Raw genomic sequence first — 23,593 nt, 5'->3', positions numbered from 1 at the left:
TACCATCATATCTGTGTAGTTTAATATAAATGTGTGTGTTTCCATCATACTGATTATATTGAGTGTATATGTTGCTAAAGAATCAGTTCCAGCAAATGAGCATTAACTTCTGTGATAAAATCTCCTCTCTGAGTGCACCTCCAACCACTCATTGGTTAAATGCGAATACGTTTTACTTTTTACTAAATATTAACTTTAGTCTACTAAACAAATATGCATAAACTCTCCTAGAACTCTTGGGAAACACCTGAAATTCTTCTCTGTTACTGGACACTGACAATACTGTAATTTCTTTGGAAATTTGGGATGTACACACAGGGGCGTAGTTTGTTGGGGGGGACAAACTACCCCCCCCCCCCCCCCCCCAATATTCAAATCCATCAATTACAACCCCCCCCCCCCCCCCCCCCCCAATACAATACAACCATACCAACATTCAACCCCCCAAAGTTGAAACCAAATCTACGCCCTTGTGTACACACAATTCCTCATGTTTTAACCAACAATGTCACATGGTGCTTGCTGGAAGTGAAATAAAAAAGTATCATAAAAACCAACAAAAACGTTCTAAAATATTCTGAAATCAAAAGATTAAGAGCGTCAGATGTCTGGAGTTGAAAAACAGGAGTTGAAAGAAAACAGCACCATGTTTGCGTTGGAGTTGTCCTATAATTTACCTTCAAGGATTTTATCATAAAAACTGGGCTGTATCATTTACGAGAGCCAACATATGATGTTTAAAGGGCAAGTGAGATGAGCTTCGACTGTAAATTTACTACTGTCAGTTTGATGGGCAAAGATGGCAGAAGCTGATAAGCGCGTGATGATAATGAGGTGATCCCAGGTGAATAAAAAGTACATTTCTATAATGTACTTAAAGTGCTCTATTTTCATGCACTAATTTTGTACTTAATATACTAAAAATTAGATCATCTTAAGATCATCTTAAGAACATCTAAGTGTATTCAACTGTGCTATTTTGAGACACCATGAAATGAAGTAAAATGTGCTATGAGTTCAAATGTAGCCTACTATAAGTGGTATCTACATTTTTCAAATACAGAGATGGTATATTAAAAGCACATTTTAGTTCATATTTCATGGTGTCTCAAAATAGCACAGTTGAGTACACTTAGATGTTCTTAAGATGATCTTAAGAAGTACTAAAGAAGAATTTTAGTATATTAAGTAGGCTACAAAATTAGTGCATGAAAATAGAGCACTTTAAGTACATTATAGAAGTGTACTTTTTTCACTTGGGATTTTAAACAATTGGAAACAAATTACACTTAGAAATTAGAAAATATCTAGGATTTATAAAACCAACTTCTTTTAATACCGTAGCAGGTTTCTCGTGGTATTTAAGAAAAGTGATGAGATATTAAGCAATACCTGTCAACATTACACGTTGGGGGATTCGTTTCGAGGCGCTGCAGGAAGAAACTCAATTTGGCACCGATTCCCCGCCCATCAGCTCACGCGCTCACCTACTCCAGTGGGACCATTTCAACTCGAGCACTTCCAATCCGATAAATCTGGATACGTAAACAGGCTTCATGGTTTTTAACCATCTACGTTCATGTTTTGATGTGTGAAGGGACGTGGTTACCTCATTCAGCTGAGTGAACGGTAAGTTTTAGCGCGTGGAAACAGTCCCGCGTGCTCCCCTTTCTCTTTCTCTCTGTATTTCTAAAAGACCATGTAACGTTACTCTGCATGTGTACAGTTGTGTGCGTAAGGTTCTTTTTTTCGTATTGCTATTTTATTATTAACTGTAATATGTCTGAGACTGGAAATAGTTTCGCAAGATATCATTTCGGTGCTGAACTCTAAGTTATATGATGGGTTGGTTTTCTCTTCGTGTTGTGTATGCTGTATGACTTTTGTTTTAGACCTGAACTTGTGAAGGTGAGTTAAAAATGACCATTGTAAGCGAAAAAGTTCTTTGGAGACACATTCCAGTAGTTTATTTTGACTTAATAGCTTGTGTTGTGACGATGTTTTACATTTCTTTACATTGAATGAAATCTGTTTTGCCATGTGTTTTACTTATAAGACCTTCTAAGTTTCTAAAATTGCTCTAAATATATATTTATTTTTTATTATAACAGAAATGAATTCATTCTCAAGGAAAATTGTCTCAGGGAATTTGTCCCTTCCTTCCACCACACTGATACCGAGGTCTTCGAAGGAAGTGAATTTCACCTGTCAATTCGATGAGGATTTCAAGTATATTCTGCTACCTGTATCATACTCACTGGTGTGTTTCCTGGGACTGATACTGAACTCTGTGGCAATGTGGATGTTTATCACTAAGATGAGGCCCTGGAAACCCAGCACAGTGTATATGTTCCATCTCGCCCTGTCAGACACACTCTACGTGCTCTCCTTGCCTATGCTCATATACTACTATGCAAACCGCAGCCATTGGCCTTTTGGTGTTTTCCTCTGTAAGATTGTGAGGTTTCTTTTCTATGCCAACTTGTACTGCAGCATCCTTTTTCTCACTTGCATCAGTGTGCACCGCTACCTTGGCATCTGTCATCCCATTCGTACTCTGACTTTGGTGAAGCCACGCCATGCCCACGTGGTCTGTGGTTTTGTCTGGACGGCAGTGATAGCCTGCTTGGTGCCCAAGCTGATTTTTGTCAACACTTCTCAGAGGGGCAATGACACTTTGTGTCACGACACCAGCCGCCCAGATGAATTTCACAACTATGTTACCTACAACTCTGTGGTAATGGTGCTGCTGTTTATTCTGCCATTTCTGGTCATCATGGTTTGCTACTGTCTAATGGCACGGGCCCTTTGCCAACCCCGAAAGGGCCTGTCCCAAAGTCAACAGGGCTCATCCCGGAGGAAGTCTATTAAACTTATCATAGTGGTGCTGGTTGTGTTTGCAATCTGCTTCGTACCCTTCCACATCACTCGTTCCCTCTACTACGCCTACCGTATTCTAGACGCAGATTGCAAGTCCCTTAATATCGTCAACTTTGCTTACAAAATCACTCGTCCACTTGCCAGCATGAACAGCTGTTTGGACCCCATCCTCTACTTCCTGGCAGGGGATCACTACCGCTCTAAACTTATCAGAGTTTTCACTAGACAGACTCCGAACACTCGTTCTACAGCGTATGTGCATGAAAACAACATCGGACTGGCCTTTAAGAACCTGGATGCCCAAGTTGGCAATGAGTCGAGACTCTAGACCCACATACCCAGACATTTTGGGTAATCATTTAAAAAAACGGTTCTGGAATACTGCCTCAAATTTTATTAGAAATACTAAGGACTCTCTGTCAAAATAAAGACACACATCCTGAAGAATTCAGAACAGTCTCGCTGTAAACACTACAGCATAGATAAAATTTAAAAAAAAGAAAGGAGAAAGGATGTGGTTTGCTTTCTTTGTGACCTCCTAATGTTTTCCTAATTCAGTATGATTGGTGGTAATGTAGTTCAGAGAAACTTCAGCTGGTAATATAAAAGCACTGATGGCAAATCATCCCTATGGTTGTAATGCTGAAGTTTCTCACTGTTGTTCAAGGACAGAACTTGGCAGCGTTGGGGTTCTGTCAACATTGAATACAAAACCCACTCTATATCCCAGAGATGGACTCTGGCCTTTGACTGTTACTACAGAAATGCCAGCACAAAGCCTTTTGTGCGTTCTGTTATATCTGAAGGTCTTACAGTAGGAAACGAAGGTGCTGTTAAAATGTCATTTATTTGAATTAAACTGAGATGTTGGAAACCTTTTGAGATACTTTTAGTGAAAAGGTGAATGGTTGTGGGGGAGGCTGAAAGTTGAGCTTCAGATATCCCCTCTTGGCTTGCTTTATTCCTCGTACATCTGTTTTTGTCCTTTGGTGGAGAAGATCTACAGCTGTGTTGCTGTACATCTGTTTGTGTGTGTTTGAGAGTAATTGCATAGCAGAACTGAATGAAGAAAAAAGATGGAGGAAATCAGATTCGTTTTGGCGTAGTGTATAGAGTTTTTTTTTTTTTTTTTTCTCCCCAGATATAACCTCTGTGGGAATGTTTGTGATTTTGTACATTTGATTATTTCATGTTTATCCTTGTAAATATTTTGTGACATTTAAATGATCATGGTATTTGTTTAATTTTGAAATGTATTTACATAATGTGTTTTGTATTTACATTGAAGTGACTGAGTTTTCTTTGCATATTCCGTCCATTTTATATGCCTCTCTCTGATACAAAAAAGACTATTTTTTTTGCAAAAAAAAAACCTTGTTTACATTATACTTTTATTTAGAACATGCTAAAAATGTGTTGTAAAGCTAATCATTTATGTTGACTTCTATTTACTTTTTTATACTGTAAAACAGTTCCCACTTTAAAATTTAATTTATTAATGGACCATTTACATCTTTTTTTTGAATAGTGTATTGAAATGCAAATTTCTTGTGTATTTATATCCAACCATATATACTGTACAGTAGAAGATTGTGTGTGTCATTTTAGGACACAGAGCAAAAGTTATAATTGCAGTTTTATAATTGCAATTTTAAAAATGTTATTGTCCAGTAGACAGAAAATGCATTTTAGCAAATCTTATGTCATGCTTAGAACAATTAAAAAGTCTTCTATTTTATTTTTGATATTGTCATTATTATTTAATAATATGTGTCTTTTTTTTTTCCTTGTGTGAAGATTGTGAAGGAGGAGGGACGCTCTTGGGGCTCTCAGGGAAATGAGTCATTTTTTCTTTTGGTCAGTAGAGGTCCCCAGAGCTGTTTTCAAATGTTTTTAATGAGTGAGTGCATGGGCTTAAAGGGTTAGTTCACCCAAAAATTAAAATAACGTCATTTATTACTCACCCTCATGTCGTTCTACACCCGTAAGACCTTCGTCCATCTTCCGAACACAAATTAAGATATTGTTGATGAAATCCAATGAGGCCCAGTAAGGCCTCTATTGAGAGAAAAGCCATTCAAACTCTCAAGGTCCATAAAGGTAAAAACATTTGAAAACAGTTCATGTGAATTCAGTGGTTCTGTCTTAATATTATAAAACGACAAGAATATTTTTTGTGTGCCAAAAAACAAAATAAAGACTTCAACAATATCTATGTGGACTGAGTTCAAAATATAATAATGTCATTGAGTAATAAAAAATATTTTTGGGTGAACTAACCCTTTCATATCCTTTAACACTCCAAAGATTTTGACTGATAAATATACCTGTTAGCTGCTGCTTTTGTTGTGTGGGTTGTTGAAGTCATGAATAGTTTAATATGCAGAGGAGATGGAGAGTTCATGCCCCCCTTTTTTTCTTACTCTCTGAATATTCAGAAATAAATGAAATCAAATATGCCAAGGTCCATGTACACAATGCATGTATATAAATAAAGAATGATGATAAAAAAAGATGGGTGTGGGGTCTTATGGGTTTCTGTTTAAAATGGGGCAAAAATTCAAAACTATTGTAAATCACTGTGAATAAAACAATTAAATGCAAACAGACAAGTGTTTGAGTGTTGCCAATTGCAAGTTTTGTTTTTGAAGTGGTAAGCCTGCTTCTTTGCAGTAAATATCTCTAAAGTATCCTATATGTTCTTGTTAAAGAGGATGAATGATCTAAGGCTAGTATTAATTTCTCTCTAATAGTCCTAATCTTTCCTTCCCTCTCTGTTTTAACTGTTTTCATCCTTTCATTCTTATGCAAGGCCCAAGGACAGGGGGTGGGAACACTGCAAACAATACTCATAAAAGACATTGAGCAATAAAAAAAATTTTAACTGCCATGAGCAGTGAATTTTTTTCCATCGGTTCTAGCAATAAGTAACCTTTATTTGTGCTGTTGACTGAGGTAAAAGAGAGATCTTACACTGTCTGAAGAGAACGGATGTCTTTGGTCTCATTGTCATTTTTCAAAACATGCTTCTAACAAGGTAGATGTTCATATTAATCTATGAAACAACAATACAAAAATGATATATATATATCATATAACATTTTCTGTTACAAGTGAGATTAACTTTTTTTTCTGTATTCCGGTAAACCATGTGGCCTGCAGTTCATGTTTGTGTTTCTTTTAGGAAGAGATGACCTATGATCCTTAGGCAGCCAATCATGTCTATCTGAAAGGTATGGTGACAACAAAATACACATGTCTCTAGATGATTGTGTGAGTTCATTGCTATTCATTGTTACATTCCCACATATGTTTCCTTATTGTATATAAAGCCACATATAAAATGTATAAATGCAGTCAACAACATTTCAACAAAAAACGTGACAAATAATGTAAAAAATGTTCATGTTAGCATTAAAGCTCTGTTATAAAAAGGTAGTTATGGTTGTACTTTCCAGTCATACGTTCTGTTTCTTCAAACTGAGCCATACTTTTTGTAAGCAAACTGTTCAGCCTGGGATGCATGATGACTTTACTTTCATGGTCTCTCTTCTCTGTTGTTTGTCACATTCGAGAATAAACGAATGATTTCAAGGACGTGGACAAGGACTGAGATGCTGAGAGTGAAGAGGAAGAGTGACATAAAGAGGAAAGAAGTTCATTACCCAGCTGAAAAGGAGGCAAATGGCTTTCATAGTCACCATGGGAACAGGGCTTTCTCTCCCCGACAAACCTATAATAAGGTACTTCACTGGCCTAAACACAATTATTGCATGCTAAAAAGGGAAATATTGCTTTCCAATGTAGTAGGTGGTAGATATTGATTCACATGGGTGTTTGAGCAGACCTTCAGTATAAATGTTTAATTTGCCTCTATTCAGATTTTGGCCACATGAAATTTTTCCCAAGAAACTTTTCTTAATCCTATTACTAAGTTGATATCAGAGACAAAACGGGGGAAAATCTATTAGAGCAATTGTGTAGTTATTTAAACAATCGTTCAAGGCTAAAGCCAAACGTCCATATAATGTGAAACAAATGTGAATTTCACAATATCTCTTCCTCTTCATGTTTTTATGCTTTCAAAAATGTAATAGATTCTTGCTGTCGTGAGTTCAGATATCACACAAAATGCAAAGCCATCAGCAATATCATATAAAGGCTATATATACTACTATATAATATTACTATATTATTACTAAATAATATTAATAATATTATATGTATGGGTCATTGACGAATAAGGTTTTTAAAAGTGTAAAAGAAAACTAATTGAGGTATAATTAATTTTGAAGTTTTATTAAGTGTTAACAATGAGATTATGTGGTTTTTATAATCAATTAACACTGCTTTTGTCATGTTTTACAAGATGGACAAAATGTGTCAACAAAAAAAGTCATTCGGTTTAACCAAAATTTCGGTTTTACCGAATGACGATGTTTTCAAACAATGCTAACAGGCTAATATATCTAGCTAGCTAGCTAGTTATCGTGCTAGCTAGCAAAAGGACAATCAAACATTTTATTTTTAGTACAAGTTTTTAAAATATTACAACATTTGCCACATTTTACAGCGGTTGTACCAAATGACCTAATGTTTCGGGACATGCGTATGAGCAAATAGTTAAGAGAGAGTTAGTAACTTTGCTTCATGGCCATGTTGTTCTTTGCAGCTGTCTGAATGATGTCACATGATATTGACCACATGACTTGATCCAGAATGGTCCTTTTATATTGGTTATTCTGAATGACATCAATGAAATAAATTTTTCCGGACATACTTTCTCATAACAAAGCAACGACTTCTACGTGTAATTTTAAAATCATTTTGCACTATGTTGATATATGATGTTAAAAAAATCATGCCAGAATAAAAAATATATATATTTATTACATTTTAAGATATTTTAATCACAAATGAAATGGCTGTATTGGCCTTTGAAGGTTAAACCGAATGACCTTTTGACACTTCTAAATTTATATGTAGCAAAATATAATTAAAACCTTTTGGATTCAATAAAAGAGATCTAGTTGTACTACCTTACATATTTTAGATGTCATATATTTGTTTTTAATTATTATTAAGGCCTTTGGACAAAAAAATTACTTGTCACGTCATTGACCCGTATAATACTAATATCAATAAGATTCCATAAATAAAAGATTTTTAGAATATAAAAATAATTAAATACTTGTTAAAATATTTACATTTGTTCATTTAAAAAGCGTCTGATAAATTAATACAGTTAAATATGCCTCAATTTTATATTATAACAAATCTATAAGATTTTAACAGTATAAAATCTTGGAAGTATTTGTGAAAAAAGAACTTTGCCTACTCTGTAATGAGGGATAAATGGCTAATAAAATTCTAGACCTTATTCATCCAGAGGGTTACTGATCAATCTGCTCCGGCCTGGGTGTAGCAGGGATCCTGAAAGCTTACGGCTGCGCTGGAGGCCCGGCTGCATGTGTCTGATGATCACACATATAGAGCTGGGAGCTATGTGTAAGGGTTACTGGGGATTAACACAGCCCAAATCAGCTGGGCCACCCCAACCTAGGCAAATTGTTTTAAACCCCATTACAGCAGCCACACTATTTCCTTCTTATCAAGCCCCCTGCAGCTTCTCATTAATATTCCAGATATATGGCAGCGCACTCTGTATCATTGTCTATTAATGAGACAGATAATCATTCATTCAATTATTAGACCGTCAGCCCACGGCCGTGCCCACCGGGTTAGCCTTGTTTCTCAGTCGCCGGGCAGGCTGGAACAGAGGGGTGCCAGTCAGGAGGTGAGGGTGATAGCAGGGATTACACCATATTAAAGCCTTTAATAAGACAAACAGCTCAGGAGGGTTAATGCAGAGAAAGTTTTGGGAGAGCAGATATCTGGCTTGTGTGTTTTTTTGATGTGGAGGTGCAGCGTGCTTACGCCGAGAAACTTTTGAACAAGAAAAAAAATCCTGAGTAAACAGGAACAGCCAACACTTTTAAACTATGATGTGACTTGTGCATTGAAGTGTAGTTCAATGAATCCTTTCTCATCTGAAGGTTGACCCTGACCTCTGTTGGTTAGAAGCTGCTGAGAGATCAAGTGCATTGTTGATTCCTGCTGAGCAGCCCAGATCTGTTCTTCTGCTGGGAGGGCAACCACCCGGGCCACGGCAAACTACTGAGGACAGTGATAAACGTCTCTTAATTGACATACACGCACATAAGTATACATCAGAGCAACCGGCAAAGCAAGCGCGCTCACTCTCCTTGAATGAACTTCACTTCTGTATGTGCCGAGCTTTTGCTGTTAGCGGCAGGCGGCCTGACGTGGTCCGAGAGGGTCAAATGAGAATGTGGAAAAGATAGGAGGTGAAATGTTAACAAAATCATAGAAAATCCTGAGCTTGATAAATTCCTGCATTTTAAATGAACGGAGGTAGCCGCGGCGGCGGGAGAGCTTTGTCGCCGGCCCATTTTCTCGGCACAAGGCGCGCAGTCCTGGGGTCAGCGAAGTTACGAAAGTAATTAAAGCGGCTTGATTCACCGCCTGCTGCAGAGAAAAGAAAGCAAGCTGTCATTCTGATTTAGAAAAATAAATTACAATTTTAATAAAGGGGTGTGGATGGGGGTGCTATGCTGTCTGGGCGCTTGCTTGCTTGCTTGGATGGGGAAAGGTAACAGGAGGGGGTGGTCTAAGGGTTTCTAGCTCCCTACTTATCAATAGTTGCAATTTTTTGAAACCACATCGGTAGTACATTGCGGAGGCACAAGTGCCCTTAAAAAAAGAAAACCCGGGGAACATTAACATACTGATTTCATGCGCGTGGCAAAGGGTCTGTGCCAATATCAGAGAGGACTCAGCACTCCTATTGTCTGCAAGAACTCTGGTCTCCTCTGATATGAAAATTCAATTATATTATAACTAGATCTCGCACTGCGTTTTGACAGTCGACGGTAGCGTTTTGCCAGCTGCATCAGTGTGGGGGACCAGAGGGTCCTGATAGCGCTGAGGCAGCCTTTCAGGCATTGACATGTTTTCGGGGGACAAGATTACTTAAATGTGTCGCATTTAAGGAAGGAGAGTTAATCTAATGCATTGCCATTATCTCTCTCAGGTAATTCCAGTACCACCCCCAATCTGCGTGTTTACGCGCATGCACATCCTCTCATATTCCCAATTACGCTACGCTGCCATCAGATTCTCCGCAGTCTCTCTGCACAGCACAATGCATGTTTATTTATTTTTTTATCTAGTCATTGGCTGTAAATAAACAGGAAGTTTTGGCTGACTGGAATCGTTTCTCAGCGGCAAGCAGTTTTTAAGTGACAGCTTTCATGGCTCTCTGAGGACTCAAGTTATTCAGTCTGAATGCCTTGAGAAGTGAGTTAAGTTGTCATTGAATTGCTTACATTCATTAATTCTTTCACACAAGAGGAGCAGAGTGTGGAACTGTACCTTGTTAAAATGTATTGAGATTTTAAAATATATTGCTTCCCTCATTTAACTTATGCCTACTGAGAAGTATTCTTCAGAATATGTAAATCTCAAAAAGCAAAACTCTCTGAACTTTTTACATTTCCTTTGCAACATTTCCTGTCACTGCTGACTAGAGGAAGACAAACCATCAGTGTAATGTTTTTTTTTTTTTTAATCCCCCTGTCATTGGAAATGAGATTAGTTGTTCTTTTAGTAGTGTTCAGGTCAGCTTTGAAGGGATCATTTGCCCTAAAATGTCACCCTATACAACGAAAGTCAGTAGGGTCTAGTGTAATTTTGGTCCCCTCTAACTTCAATTGCGTGGACTCAAAGAGTTAAAAAAAATTCTACAAAATCTCTTCTTTTGTGCTCCACACAATAAAAAAGTAATCATTTTGGAACAACATGTAAATAAATTTACATTTTTGGGTAACTATCCCTTAAAGGGTTTGTTCACCCAAAATTGAAAATTCTGTCATTAATTACTCACCCTCATCTTCGGAACACAAATTAAGATATTTTTGAATCCGATGGCTCAGTGAGGTCTGCATTGACAGCAAGATAATTAACATTTTCAATGCCCAGAAAGCTACTAAAGACATATTTAAAACAGGTCATGTGACTACAGTAGTTCAACCTTAATGTTATGAAGTGACGAGAATACTTTTTGTGCACCAAAAAAAACTAAATAACAAATTTATTCAACAATATCTAGTGATGGGCGATTTCAAAACACTGCTTCATGAAGCTTTACGAATATTTTGTTTTGAATCAGTGGTTCGGAGCATGTATTAAACTGCCAAAGTCACGTGAAAATTTAGAAACGTTTATGATGTAACGAAGCCTTGTTTACTAAAATCACGTGACTCCGAACTACTGATTCGAAACAAAAGATTCTTGAAGCTTCATGAAGCAGTGTTTTGAAATCGCCCATCTCTAGATATTGTTGAATAAAGTCGAAAAAGTAATTTGTGTTCCGAAGACAAACGAAGGTTTTACAGGTGTGGAACGATATGAGGGTGAGTAATTAATGACAGAATTTTCATTTTTGGGTGAACAAACCCTTTAAGATGTGATGGTAATATTTGAATGTATGAATTTTAAAGGGATAGATGAAGTCAGGGATAAAGAGAGTGCAAAGCAAATTGGAGAATATTTTGGAGTGTAAATATACCAGGAATCTTGATGGAGTTTCTTCCTTTCACTGGACTTTAGTCCTCATTGTGTGTGTGTGGTTCTATGTCAGAGAGGCCAAGGCACAGGAAACGCCTCCCTCTTCAACCCACAGCCCTGAGACCTGAGAGTGGACCCCCCATTAACCCAGCACACAGCACACACATACCTGCCTCCCCTCATTAGGCAGTGTTGAAGTACATGCTCACCCAAAAGGAGAATAGAAATCCTAATTAGTATTCTCTGCAGGGCCACAACCATTAGCACTTAATTAGCACAGAGAGCGCCCCTCTTTCCGGGTGTGGGGTGGGAAGGGGGGTTATGTTGAGTACAATATTTCTGCATATTCGCTGTATGCCTTTGCCATAAAGAGTTCGCTTTTGTTTTGTACATGTGCGTTTGAGTTTGTATGCACATTTCTGCTCTATGCCATATTTCAGCAGTTTGGTTGCACATGGTCTGTTGTGTAAAACGCTTGCCTTTTCTTTAAATGGCCGGTCTGGATTTATCATCATATATTTCTTGTTCTAAAACTAGGAAATGCAAAGAATGTAATTGGGTCAACGACTGCATTTTGTATAAAAATGCAGTTTATATACAATTTAAATACACTTGTTCTATGATTTTTTTTAAATTTCAGGGTATCAACTGTCAGAAAATAAAACAAAATGTTATATATATATATATATATATATATATATATATATATATATATATATATATATATATATATATATATATAAAATACAATCCAGTTGATTCTTAAAGATCTATTTTGCCATGATCTTTTATTTTTTAACAATACTAATTTAATATATTTAATATTTGAAAACCCTTTTTCCACAAAATCAAAGTCATGTGGTCCAACCAACATACAGGAAAAGAAAACATTGAAATACAGGAAATATCAAAGTGACGATGACCCCTGCAGATCCTTATAACTATCTTAAAATATCAGCTAATATTTTTATTACAAGGCAAGGATAATTTAGGTTGCAAAATTATATTTATAAAAAAATATATATATTTTTGAATTAATATAAAAATTATATTTATTATGAATTAACCATTCATGATATTTGATATGTAGTGCACAGAGTAGGGATGCTGCATGGGGATGATTTTGGTGGATTTTATTCTCTTTCCCTGTTCCTCCTTCAACTGCTTTCAGTCCTTGTCTCAGCCCAGGGCCGGTGCTACCTTTCACTTCCTGAAACTTTAGAGGTGGAAAGCCATCATTTGACAATTTGGCCTGAATGGGACGGCCGGCAGATTGAATGTCGTTTTCCCACCAGGCTTCTCCATCCAGCTCAGCATGGAGGGGGTTGGACGAGTAGGATTGGGTATAATGTGCAGAGTAAAATTAGCTCTTTGATGGCAGTTAATGGTTTGAGATGAGTGCCACTGACGTAGATTTCCAGGAAGATCTCTCTTTCTCCCTGCAGCTTGCTCTCTCTTCCCCTACACACCTGTAAGATCAGACTGGGCTGGCCTCTGCTGTCAAGGCTGTAATTTGTCCCTGATCAATATAATTATGCAATTCTAGTGGCCTCCTCCCGCTCAGATGGCCAGTTTTCCAGGTGACTAATCCCATACTTTAAACCCTTGGAAATCACACAGACTGAATGCGGAGCACACCTCACAGCGGCCCAAATGAAGTTACTTGATTATAGCATAATTACCGGAAAACAAATATGTAATGTAATTGGCAGCAGTTGGATTCCCTATTTTTATACTGGGTAATAATGTAATCTTAGTGAAACAAAACTGCCCCCTGTGGCATGTATGGTAATGATGTGCTTAACAGCCGCCTGTGGTCAGTAGGGTGTGAATGTGATGATGGCCCTTAGATGGGGCTAAGGGTGCGGTCACAGTAGTAGTGGTTTCTTATCTTTTCTTAATGAAATGAATGATGCCTCTTTGCATAGAGAACATAAATACATCAGGAATACCTCACATAGACATAATTATGAAGTCAAATTAAGCTAAAAGAATTCCCTCTGTGTTTATGTAAGCCTTCTTTTGCCCCAGGTTGCATATTGACAGATGGGTCGCGAGGGCTTTGCTAAATGTCTTTATTAATCTGTGCCTGTCATTTTGACAAAGATGGAAATAAAACACCATTTACTGTCAGGAGCCATCAAGACAATCAGAACAACAATTAAAGGCTGTAATGGATGAGTACAGAAAGGTCATCATTTATATGGCAAGTTAGGAACATGTTTCCATTGCTTTAAATTGGTATTATTCACCTTCCATGTTATGCTGTGTTTTATGATGTGATGTTATGTTATGTTGCGTTATGTTATGTTACGTTGCGTTATGTTATGTCACGTTATGTCATATTGCGTTATGTTATGTCACGTTATGTCATATTGCGTTATGTTATGTTATGTTATGTTATGTTATGTTATGTTATGTTATGTTATGTTATGTTATGTTATGTTATGTTATGTTATGTTATGTTATGTTATGTTATGTTATGTTATGTTATGGTGCATTGCGTTATGTTATGTTATGTTATGTTATGTTATGTTATGTTATGTTATGTTATGTTATGTTATGTTATGTTATGTCATGTTATGGTGCATTGCGTTATGTTATGTTATGTTATGTTACGTTACGTTACGTTACGTTACGTTACGTTACGTTACGTTATGGTGCATTGCGTTGTTATTTTATATGTTATGTTATGTTATGTTATGTTATGTTATGTTATGTTATGTTATGTTATGTTATGTTATGTTATGTTATGTTATGTTATGTTATGTTATGTTATGTTATGTTATGTTGCGTTATGGCTGCAGCTAACTTTTTTTTGATAATAGATTAATCATTCAATTATTTCTTAGATTAAAACTTAGTTTTACCCTTTTAACAAGCCCCAGTCCTGCAGTAACCCTGAGCACTAACATTCTGTTTTGTTTTATTTCAGACTCTCTCAGTCGTTTGCTGTGGTGCTTTTCAGAAGCTCCAGGTCAGTTTCCCTACCAAGTTTTGTGGTCTGCCATGTTGTCCATTCTGCTCAGCTATTTAAAAAATGTTGAATATCAACAATGGCTTTCACTGGGGCATTGTCAACTTTTGTATGAAGCAATCTTGGCTGAATGCGATGGCTCCCAGTGCAGGGAGGGCTTGGCTCAGCGCTGCTGCGGAATGGAAGACTGCATACCCTTCTCTCTCTCGTCTCGGCTCAAAGCGGCATGGTTTGAGAGTCTTACCCGGCTCTCTACAGCTAAACAGTATGCAGGACCTTAAATGCAGAGAGAAGGATTTAGAAGAACGACTGTGCAACGGTGAGTGTCTTTCTGGAAAACTGCAGCTGTGGGCTGGAGTACATTTGGAGGAGAGGGGGGGGCTTGTTCAGGGGAAAGGGGGGTGGGGGGGTTGTGTTAGATTTTGTTAGCTAGCATTTCAGTTCATTCCAGAGGCTACACAGAGTAAAATGATTTGATTCTATTTATTTATTTTTTATTAAAACAAAAACCTTTAACTGGTCTGTGAGACTTCCTGTTGTGTCAAATTAAGTCATAGGCTGTCATTCTGCTAAGTCGTTTTTTGTTAAAGCGGTCGTTCTCATTCTGCATCAGTTCTGCATCATGAATAAATCATTGGATGATAGTACTCCCTAAAGAATATTCATAAACATTGGCCTGTTTAATCATCAGTAATGAGTGTTCAGATTAAAGACTTCAAACATTCTAATATTCAGCAAGATTCTAAAACTTAGATTCCAACAAGTTATTCATTCTTTATTTAAATTTGAATACGTTAAATGTATCATAATGGACCTGTTGAGATTACGGGCTCAATTTGTTGTCAGGAATTTATTTTTTTATTTTTTTAATTGACAAAACATTGACACAAGCCACTAAAGATATGGAGCAGTGCTCTATCTGTGCCACATGTGATCTATACATGATGTATGTAGCTCTGAAAGGTAGTCGAATGTCTTTGTCAGGCTGTCGCCAAGAGGAAGCAGTTAGCGTCTGCGACGTGTCCCCGCCAGTGCAACCGCAACAGCTTGTATCTGCCATTGACATGTCAGTTTCCAGGGCTTTGAGCTGTCAGCTCTACTGCGCCCTTCTCACCCCAGCAGTAGCGAGAGAGCGGAAGAAAGAGTGTGTTTGTGTGCGGGATGGCAGACTGCCATATTAGTGGCAAACGAGTATACATGATAAAAATAGAGAAAGGAAGTAATGCTCATTTGCTCTTGAATGACCTTTAAATGGGTCATTTTAAGTCATATACTTTTCAGATTGCAAAATAACTTGGTCCGTCATGGACTTTCCTCCCTGCCAGGTCAAAGCAGAGTCTTAATAAGTCTAAAAATGTTAGTGGACCAAACCTATGATATTATTTTTTTAGTAATTGTAAATATTATGTAGTGTCCACCCACTTTATGAGGGTCCGGTGTAGTCCTCTGTGTCTCCTCTGTCTCTCTCTCTGCCAAGGTGAACAGATTCATCCCCAGGCACCCAATCCATTATCCTGTCAACAACAGCAGGTCCCTGCCACAGTTAGCAGCAACACTGGCCGTAATGAAATCATCAGTAATCCCAAAACTCATCTCATCATACCCAAGGTAATTAATGCATTTGGAGGGCGATGGCTAACTCTTAATTAAATTATGCTTCTTTTAATGAGGCCTTTATGTAGAGTAAATTTATAGCCAGTATCTCCATTATCAAGTGCACGGCGCTCAACAGAGATTCGTCATTTTCACCTCAAATCACTCGCAGATTAACGTAATGAAGCCCATGATTAATATATCAATTTATACTTGTTTGTTTCTTTCCTCGAGATTTAATAAATTACCCTGCATAATTAGTTCTTCAGGATTTTGCCACAGCCAAAACCTCAGTTCTTGCTAATAATGCATAAAATATTATCGTTACGTATTAATTTTAGAATAATTTGGAGATAACAACTTTGTAGCATTAATCATATTACAAAATTGGGTGTATTTAATTAATTAAAGATATAGCCTGCAAATTAATTGTGCATTTCCACAATATTATCTTAACTAATGAAGGCCTGACGAAGCGACTGTTTCATTTTTAAAAGGCACCAGATTAGTGGGATCTTAATTATGTTTAAAACAAAAGCCATCTGCTTGCCACATTTGGTGCAAAGCAAAATCAGACAACTCAGCATTCTCTGCTAAACAAAAAAAGAGAAAGTTTCTATTGTTTTGGAGAAACTGTAGTACATGGAAATGATTCAAAAGATACATGGGAAATAATGAGGTTTGTAATTAGCCTTGCAGCCAATGATGGCATTTCAGTGATGGCAATTCTTGTCCATTTCTGCAAGTCTGACTGACAGAACATGGAGTTAACAAAATGTTTTTATATATGGTTCCTGAAAATGAAACGTAATTATTTGAATTTATTTTCTTGTTTTAAAATAATTAAACAGCTCTAGGCATGACTCACATGACACCCTAATCGTTTTTTTTTTCTGACAGGCACTTAAACTAGAGAACGTTATAAGCATTATCACAGTGCTGATGTGCAAGAGACTGCTTTAACACATTGAGAAATTCCTTCACAGATACATTTAGCCAAATCTAATAACACCTCTAAACTCAAAGACAATTGCTTGTGCTATTAGAATTTGCTCAGTGATTTAATCAAAACTATATTTATAGTAATTTTCTGCTAAATTAAATCAGCGCTTTAATTGAAATTAGCTTTCACTGGGTCAGAATGAATGTAGTTAAAACTATTTTCATTTAACGCATCATGTACTAAATGGGGTTTTATTAATGTTTCGCTAAAATTTTCCTCCTGAAAGTTAAAGATATTGTAGAAAAATGTTGTCATTGAGGAGCAAATAGGGACTGTGTATTCACACCATGTGCTGCACGTCCCAGCAGATGATGGGTGCACATTAGCTTCATGCTGCATTAGATCCGAAATCCTATTTATCACTGACTGCATGGGCTAAAGAGCTCCTCAAACATGCCTTGATTCTTCTGTTGCAATGTACTTCTCATATATAGTGTGTGCTTTACTGTGAAAATGATCATATTCTTTGTAAATGCATAAGTAGCTTACATATAAACAATTTAAAAAAGATAGTTGAAAAAAAAAAAAAATTAGGTGGTCATGCGTTATTGCTTCTAAGAAAGACATTCAAACTGCAAAAAGTGTACATAAACAAAATTAGTTTAAATAAAACTGATAAAATAAGTTTTCAGTTTGCTGACAAACAGGACTGCAGTAATGACTGGTAAAATGTCTTTTGCAACATTGATGCTTTTTATATCTAGAGTGTGATGAACATGTAATTTCTTCTTTTTCAGGTGACTGTGCTTAATGCTTATCTTTTCTCAGACTGTATAAGACCAAGACAAATCAGTTAAACAACAGGATGTGGACATCAATGTGCTCTAGTGCCTTACCTGTGGTTTACCTGTACATTTCCCTGCAGGTAACTGAATCTGACTTGCCTTTAATGGTGAAGAAACTCAAAGAAACAGATTTATGGAATATCATTGAGGAAGTTTTTATTTTCAGTATAAAAATCTGTGTCAAATAATTGGGAATTTAAATGAAATTAATAGCATATTTACTCATCGAGAAATAGAAACTGTAAAATGAAAATATATATTTTATTTTATTTTAAAAAAGTGAGGAAAATTGGATTGATTGTGATGTCTAAATTTTGCTGATGCATTAGTGGCTTTGAGTCCCACATGTTGTTCATTCGATAGTCGGTAATTGTCCTCTGCGAGTGACAGAACAACAGTACTTAACGCGCTTTACAAACTTGCTGAGGACAGACAATGTGTGAGGAAGCAAACCATATTTGTAAATATCTATTAAATAAGGCTGTTTATACATTATTTGTTTCGATTGCAAAATTGTTGAGAATTAAAACTTATTTTTCGATTAAAATAGCCTGAATAAAAAGTTAAAAAGGTATAATTTAACATCGACAAGCAGCGCGTAAAATTGATTTGTTTTTATGTGTTGGTGACTCAAAATGCTTGTAATAGATTGAAGTAAAATAAGAAACAAAAATGTCGCTGTTTTTATTATAATTATTATTATTATTACTACTACATCATTCAATTTTACAGCCATGATCACATTAATTTTAATGACCGGACTCATATGTTTCAAGTATAAAACATGTTATCATTCCAATAGTTCAGTGACATCTGAAAGAAGGTCAGATCCAAGCCTCTTTTCTTTAATTGACCAGTGAATATTATTTTACCAGTGTCAGAACCAGAGGGGACGCAACCATTCAACGAAATACAATAGGAATAACAGACCGTGCTGAAATTGCATCTTCATTTGCATATTCGGTTCAAAAATCATGCAAATCCCAATGAGACGGTCTTTATTGTGCCTGCATTTGAAAAATCATTCTGTTAACCATGGTAACTCTGGCCTTATTCGTAGCCAGTGAGTTGAAACAAAAAGTTATTAATTCATACGGTTATGACGTTTAAATGGACTCCAGAGCAATGCTTAATGGTTCGGAGATATGTGATCTAAAAAATTACACAAAGACTTCTTTTAAATATATATATATATATATGTTAGTACTATCGTTTTGGCTAGTTAACGTGTTACAGTTAATGCTCTATTCATTTGATGTAAGACAGAATATACTATTATTCAAATTAAACTTTTTTTCTTAAAATAATATTTCTAAAAATAATTTATATAGCCTTATATCTTATATATTATAACCTATTCTAAAGCAAAAATAGTAGGCTGAAAATATTCTTATACCTAAATGGTAAACATTCTTTTTTTCAACCCGTAAAAATCATTCAATTATTCAGTATTGTGGCTCGAGCTATATTGTATCTTAAAGTGGGTGTGTCGCGCGCAGGCTTATTGGACTGTTTTAAGTCCACTTATTTTGTCCAACATCACCTTATTAGACTCCATAAAAACAATGTCTTTTTGAGGCTCTGCGTGTGCTTTGCTGTAATTTGCTTCCACTTTAATTGTTAAAGTTGAGCTAATTAACAAGTGAATCCACGGGTTTGAAAAAAAGACTTTACACTGTGATAAAGAATAGAAGTCCTGTGGCGATTTGTTATGGTATTGTTGGATTTATCACGATAGAACAAGTTGTTGAAACGTCCTTAAATTTCACAGATCTGACATGTGACATATAAAGCAGTAATGAACTGACCATTTTCCATCTTTTGCTTTCAATAATAATTTTAGATGTTTGGACTTTTTTTAGTGTTAATTGACATATAATGGACTTTATTTATCTGCAGCACAGTGTCAGTTTTAGTATTCGGGTCGTTTGAATTGCCTACTACACTAATGGACATTTCCCTGCTCGGCCATCATACACGTGAGTGATTTTCGGAAGCCTTGTTCCTCGGAGCTCAATGATGTTGAACACTAGGAGGCTTTCCTGGTGGTCCTCGGCCTTAGCTCACGTTAATTAGGAAATTTGGAGAACAGAAGCCATCATTACCGAGCTCCGGGTAACTGGGAGTTTTCCTTTTCCCACTGTCTCCTATAGGCGACATTTCCATAAGCAGATTACAAGAGGATATGTTCCTGAAACCACTCGGATAAATCACCGGTTTCGTGAAATAAGTCTCTAATTAGAACTTTTGTCATAACGGCTGGTGCACTGCTATTCATATTAATGTAAAGTGACTAATGATGTTCCAAATGACACATTTACTTTAGTATCTCTCTAATGAAACTGAAAGCGATTGAAAAATTATCCAGTTTTCCCCAGTTGTTTTGGATATGGTTGTTAATTTGTCAGTGAAATTTAGTTTTTTTCTAGCCTTCTAATCACAAATATAGGCTACGATTAGTGTTTTATTTGACGTGACAAATTAACTTGACTACCCAAAATATCTTACTGGTTTAGAAATTTTACATTTTTCTTTAAATTAGGCACAATGCTAAATTATAACCTGATTGCTCTTTCAAATTGCTCTATAGGCAATATCATGAATTATTATGATGAATAGTACTTTACAATCCTTAACATCGGGCCTGAATAACAGCATTGAGTAACAACACTTGTACTTGTTAAGAGCAGTTTGGAAAGTAAATAACTGAGACGTACGTGTTGGTGTACATGTCCAAATCGGTCACACACGGTGAAACTTTTCACTAAATGGTTGAGTCGTTAGTGTGAGGTGTCAAAAGCCCATTATGAATATTCAGTGCTGTAATCGTTCAGTCTCAGTGGCGATGAATGTGTTAAATGTCGATGGACGGTGTGCTAATAAGCTACTGGCCCCTTCGAAGGTGTAATTTCTCCCCGGGAGACTGAAAACCTCTCCTCTTACTCTCCTCTTACTCTCCTCTTACTCGAGTCATTTGTAAATCACACAGCCTAACAAATAAAACCCGGAATTGATTGCAGTTAGCAATAATTGGTGATGTAAAAAAATAAATAGCCCTAATTAACATACACTCAAATTGGCGTGGTTGTTCTAAAAAGTCGTGTGTAGTCTAAATAGTCACATCAGTTATTCTTTCTTCAGAACAATACAAAATTGATCCACAGGGGGGCGTTACTGTATTAATTTTGTTAGTATTAGACACTTGACAAAAACTGCGACGCGTGGTTTAAAAAAAAACTATTTTGTTGAATGTTTGTTTTTATAAAATTGGTGTTATTTTCAGCTCAACCTGTAAATAATAGGCTAGTAGGCTATACTACTGAGATGTCAAATGAAAGTTAGAATAAATTGAGAGACAAATAATGTAAATAGGCTACTTCAGTAATTTATTATTATAATATTTAGATAGTTACGTAATTTGCTTGGTGTTAAAATCGAACTTTTTAATCAATGTCAATTTTAATTCCCTCAGTCTTATTAGAATTCTGTTAGAGGTGAAGACAGGGCAAAAGAAAACAAGCTTGCATTACACTCTAAAAAATAAATAAACCGAACTCTGAATTAAATTATTTGTTTCTTATTATTTGTTTAATTAATAATTATTATAGTGCCTTCGTCGTGCCATTGTAAGAGGCAAAGTTTACATGTTTACATACAAGTAGTAATCAAACCCGATTCTTGCATTTATTTTTATTTAATAAATTAAACATGCTATTTTTTATTTATTCATTTATTTGAACGTCGAACATTTCTTTTCTTTTTTTCCGGGAAAGTGTGAAATTCATAATATTTATTTAACCCTATCTGTCTACTACATTTTCCAGTGGATAACACGCGCTTTAAAACAAAGTGATTTAAATTGTCAAAGTGCAAAGATGCCAGTGATGTATTTTATCCCACTTTAAGTGCATCCCGAAACACGGTGGTGCCCGGGCAGCTCGCTGCTTGGATGGCGGAGAGTGATGCGCTCTCTGATTGGTCGGCGCTGAGCTCATTGTTATGCTGTCAATCCAAATCACATGGCCGAGCCTCTATTAACAGCTGAGCTTAGCGCACAACTTTTCAGAGTTCCGTGGCAGAGCAGAGAGAGACACACGGGACTGGTGTGGAGACATTTGAAAGAGTTCGGTGCTTTTGACGTGACCAGAGTTTTAGCTCTCTGAACTTTTGACTGACTACCGACTTTATTTTGTGAGTCTCTTTAAATTTCAGCCTTGTCTTTCGAGTGCTTTTAAGGCACCACTTTTAAGTAGTTTGAATGTATAACATGATGGAAACCGAGATTAAAAGCCCCCTTCCGCAGTCCAACACGGGCTCGGCGGCGGGCGGCAAAAACAACAGTGCCAACGACCAGGACCGGGTGAAGCGGCCTATGAATGCTTTCATGGTGTGGTCTCGCGGTCAGCGGAGGAAGATGGCACAAGAGAATCCTAAAATGCACAACTCTGAGATCAGCAAGCGCCTCGGTGCTGACTGGAAACTTTTGACTGACGCCGAGAAGAGACCCTTCATTGACGAGGCCAAGCGGTTACGAGCCATGCACATGAAGGAGCACCCGGATTACAAATACCGTCCCCGCAGGAAGACCAAGACCCTGCTGAAGAAAGACAAGTATTCCTTGCCCGGAGGACTCTTGGCGCCCGGTGCCAACTCTGTCAACAATGCCGTCTCGGTGGGCCAGCGGATGGACTACACGCACATGAACGGCTGGACGAACAGCGCCTACTCCCTCATGCAGGACCAGCTGGCCTACTCTCAGCATCCCAGCATGAACAGCCCCCAGATTCAGCAGATGCACCGGTACGACATGGCGGGACTTCAGTACCCGATGATGTCCACGGCCCAGACCTACATGAACGCGGCGTCCACGTACAGCATGTCACCAGCATACACGCAGCAAACTTCCAGTGCAATGGGTCTGGGCTCCATGGCTTCAGTGTGCAAGACGGAACCCAGCTCTCCTCCTCCGGCCATAACCTCTCACTCTCAGCGTGCTTGTTTGGGAGACCTGAGGGATATGATAAGCATGTACCTGCCGCCCGGAGGAGACAGCGCCGACCACTCCAGTCTACAGACCAGTCGGTTACACAGCGTTCATCCGCACTATCAAAGCGCAGGGACTGGCGTGAACGGAACGCTACCCCTAACCCACATTTGAAAGACTCCTAAAAACAAAAAAAAAAGACTAAGTACTTCGGATACTTGAACATTTTGATTTGCAAAAAGAATCGAAGTTCAATTTCGTTTTTAAAAAAGAAACTATTTTTAATCTCAATGAGTTGTCCGTTTTAAAGCATTTTATGGCGACATATCGGGGACTTCAGAATAAATTGCATTGCAGAGGAGCTTTTATCATAAGCTGTAAAGCAATCAAAGTCTGTAGAAGAATATTGGACTTCTGACTTATTTGCCGTCAGAGTTTGGCACGTGGCTTCGTGAAGAGGCTGTATTTCAAAAACAAAAAAAAGGAAAGAACAGATGGAGGGAGAGAGTATGTTCACTCATTAATGTTTACACTTATTTTTAGAATGTCGATTTTGTCCAAATCTGTGTAGTCTTTTTGTTGTTCATTTGAACTAGGTTTTATTGAAATGAAAGACTGTGCTGGTCGCAAGCGCAAAGTTTGTTTTATTTATAGTGAGTTGTTTTTTTAAAGCTTGTGAACCATTGTACGTCTTGTTGAAATGTTCCACTTTTGTTTTGTGA

At 37.1% G+C, this 23,593-nt stretch overlaps 3 protein-coding genes across 8 annotated transcripts in view; 2 read left to right on the top strand and 1 right to left on the bottom strand.

The window, feature by feature from the left end:
- The window catches only part of arr3b (arrestin 3b, retinal (X-arrestin)), a 39,558-nt gene extending 38,042 nt beyond the window's left edge, over positions 1–1,516 (bottom strand). Inside the window, exon 1 of the mRNA XM_048175674.1 lies at positions 1,393–1,516. The gene's annotated coding sequence lies outside the window, so the exon portion shown is untranslated. The remainder of the gene's footprint in view (positions 1–1,392) is intronic.
- Positions 1,491–21,149, top strand: p2ry4 (pyrimidinergic receptor P2Y4). Of its 6 annotated transcripts, none has more exons than XM_048175682.1 (7): positions 1,500–1,629; positions 6,065–6,113; positions 6,456–6,623; positions 14,465–14,506; positions 14,653–14,825; positions 15,984–16,114; positions 17,840–21,149. In XM_048175682.1, exons 3-7 carry the CDS (start codon positions 6,565–6,567, stop codon positions 17,897–17,899), a joined length of 465 nt encoding a protein of 154 aa, XP_048031639.1. In that variant the 5' UTR covers positions 1,500–1,629; positions 6,065–6,113; positions 6,456–6,564; the 3' UTR covers positions 17,900–21,149. The 6 variants fall into 6 exon arrangements, 5 of the variants coding, with proteins under 5 accessions (XP_048031635.1, XP_048031639.1, XP_048031636.1 ...); XM_048175679.1 differs by having other exon boundaries at positions 14,624–14,825; XM_048175681.1 differs by lacking the exon at positions 1,500–1,629 and adding an exon at positions 3,209–4,737 and having other exon boundaries at positions 14,624–14,825.
- An 804-nt stretch (positions 21,150–21,953) lies between these two features.
- Positions 21,954–23,059, top strand: sox3 (SRY-box transcription factor 3). Its single transcript, XM_048175683.1, has one exon. It carries the CDS (start codon positions 22,146–22,148, stop codon positions 23,043–23,045), a length of 900 nt encoding a protein of 299 aa, XP_048031640.1. The 5' UTR covers positions 21,954–22,145; the 3' UTR covers positions 23,046–23,059.
- Positions 23,060–23,593: the final 534 nt, after the last annotated feature.

Source organism: Megalobrama amblycephala, linkage group LG23, assembly GCF_018812025.1.
Source record: "Megalobrama amblycephala isolate DHTTF-2021 linkage group LG23, ASM1881202v1, whole genome shotgun sequence".
NCBI lineage: Eukaryota > Metazoa > Chordata > Actinopteri > Cypriniformes > Xenocyprididae > Megalobrama > Megalobrama amblycephala.
This window is presented reverse-complemented; position numbering and strand designations above follow the sequence as displayed.

What these genes read in the sequence shown, in the direction of transcription:
- p2ry4 (XM_048175678.1), top strand. Translation starts at nt 2,114, where the DNA reads ATGAATTCATTCTCAAGGAAAATTGTCTCAGGGAATTTGTCCCTTCCT.
- sox3 (XM_048175683.1), top strand. Translation starts at nt 22,146, where the DNA reads ATGTATAACATGATGGAAACCGAGATTAAAAGCCCCCTTCCGCAGTCC.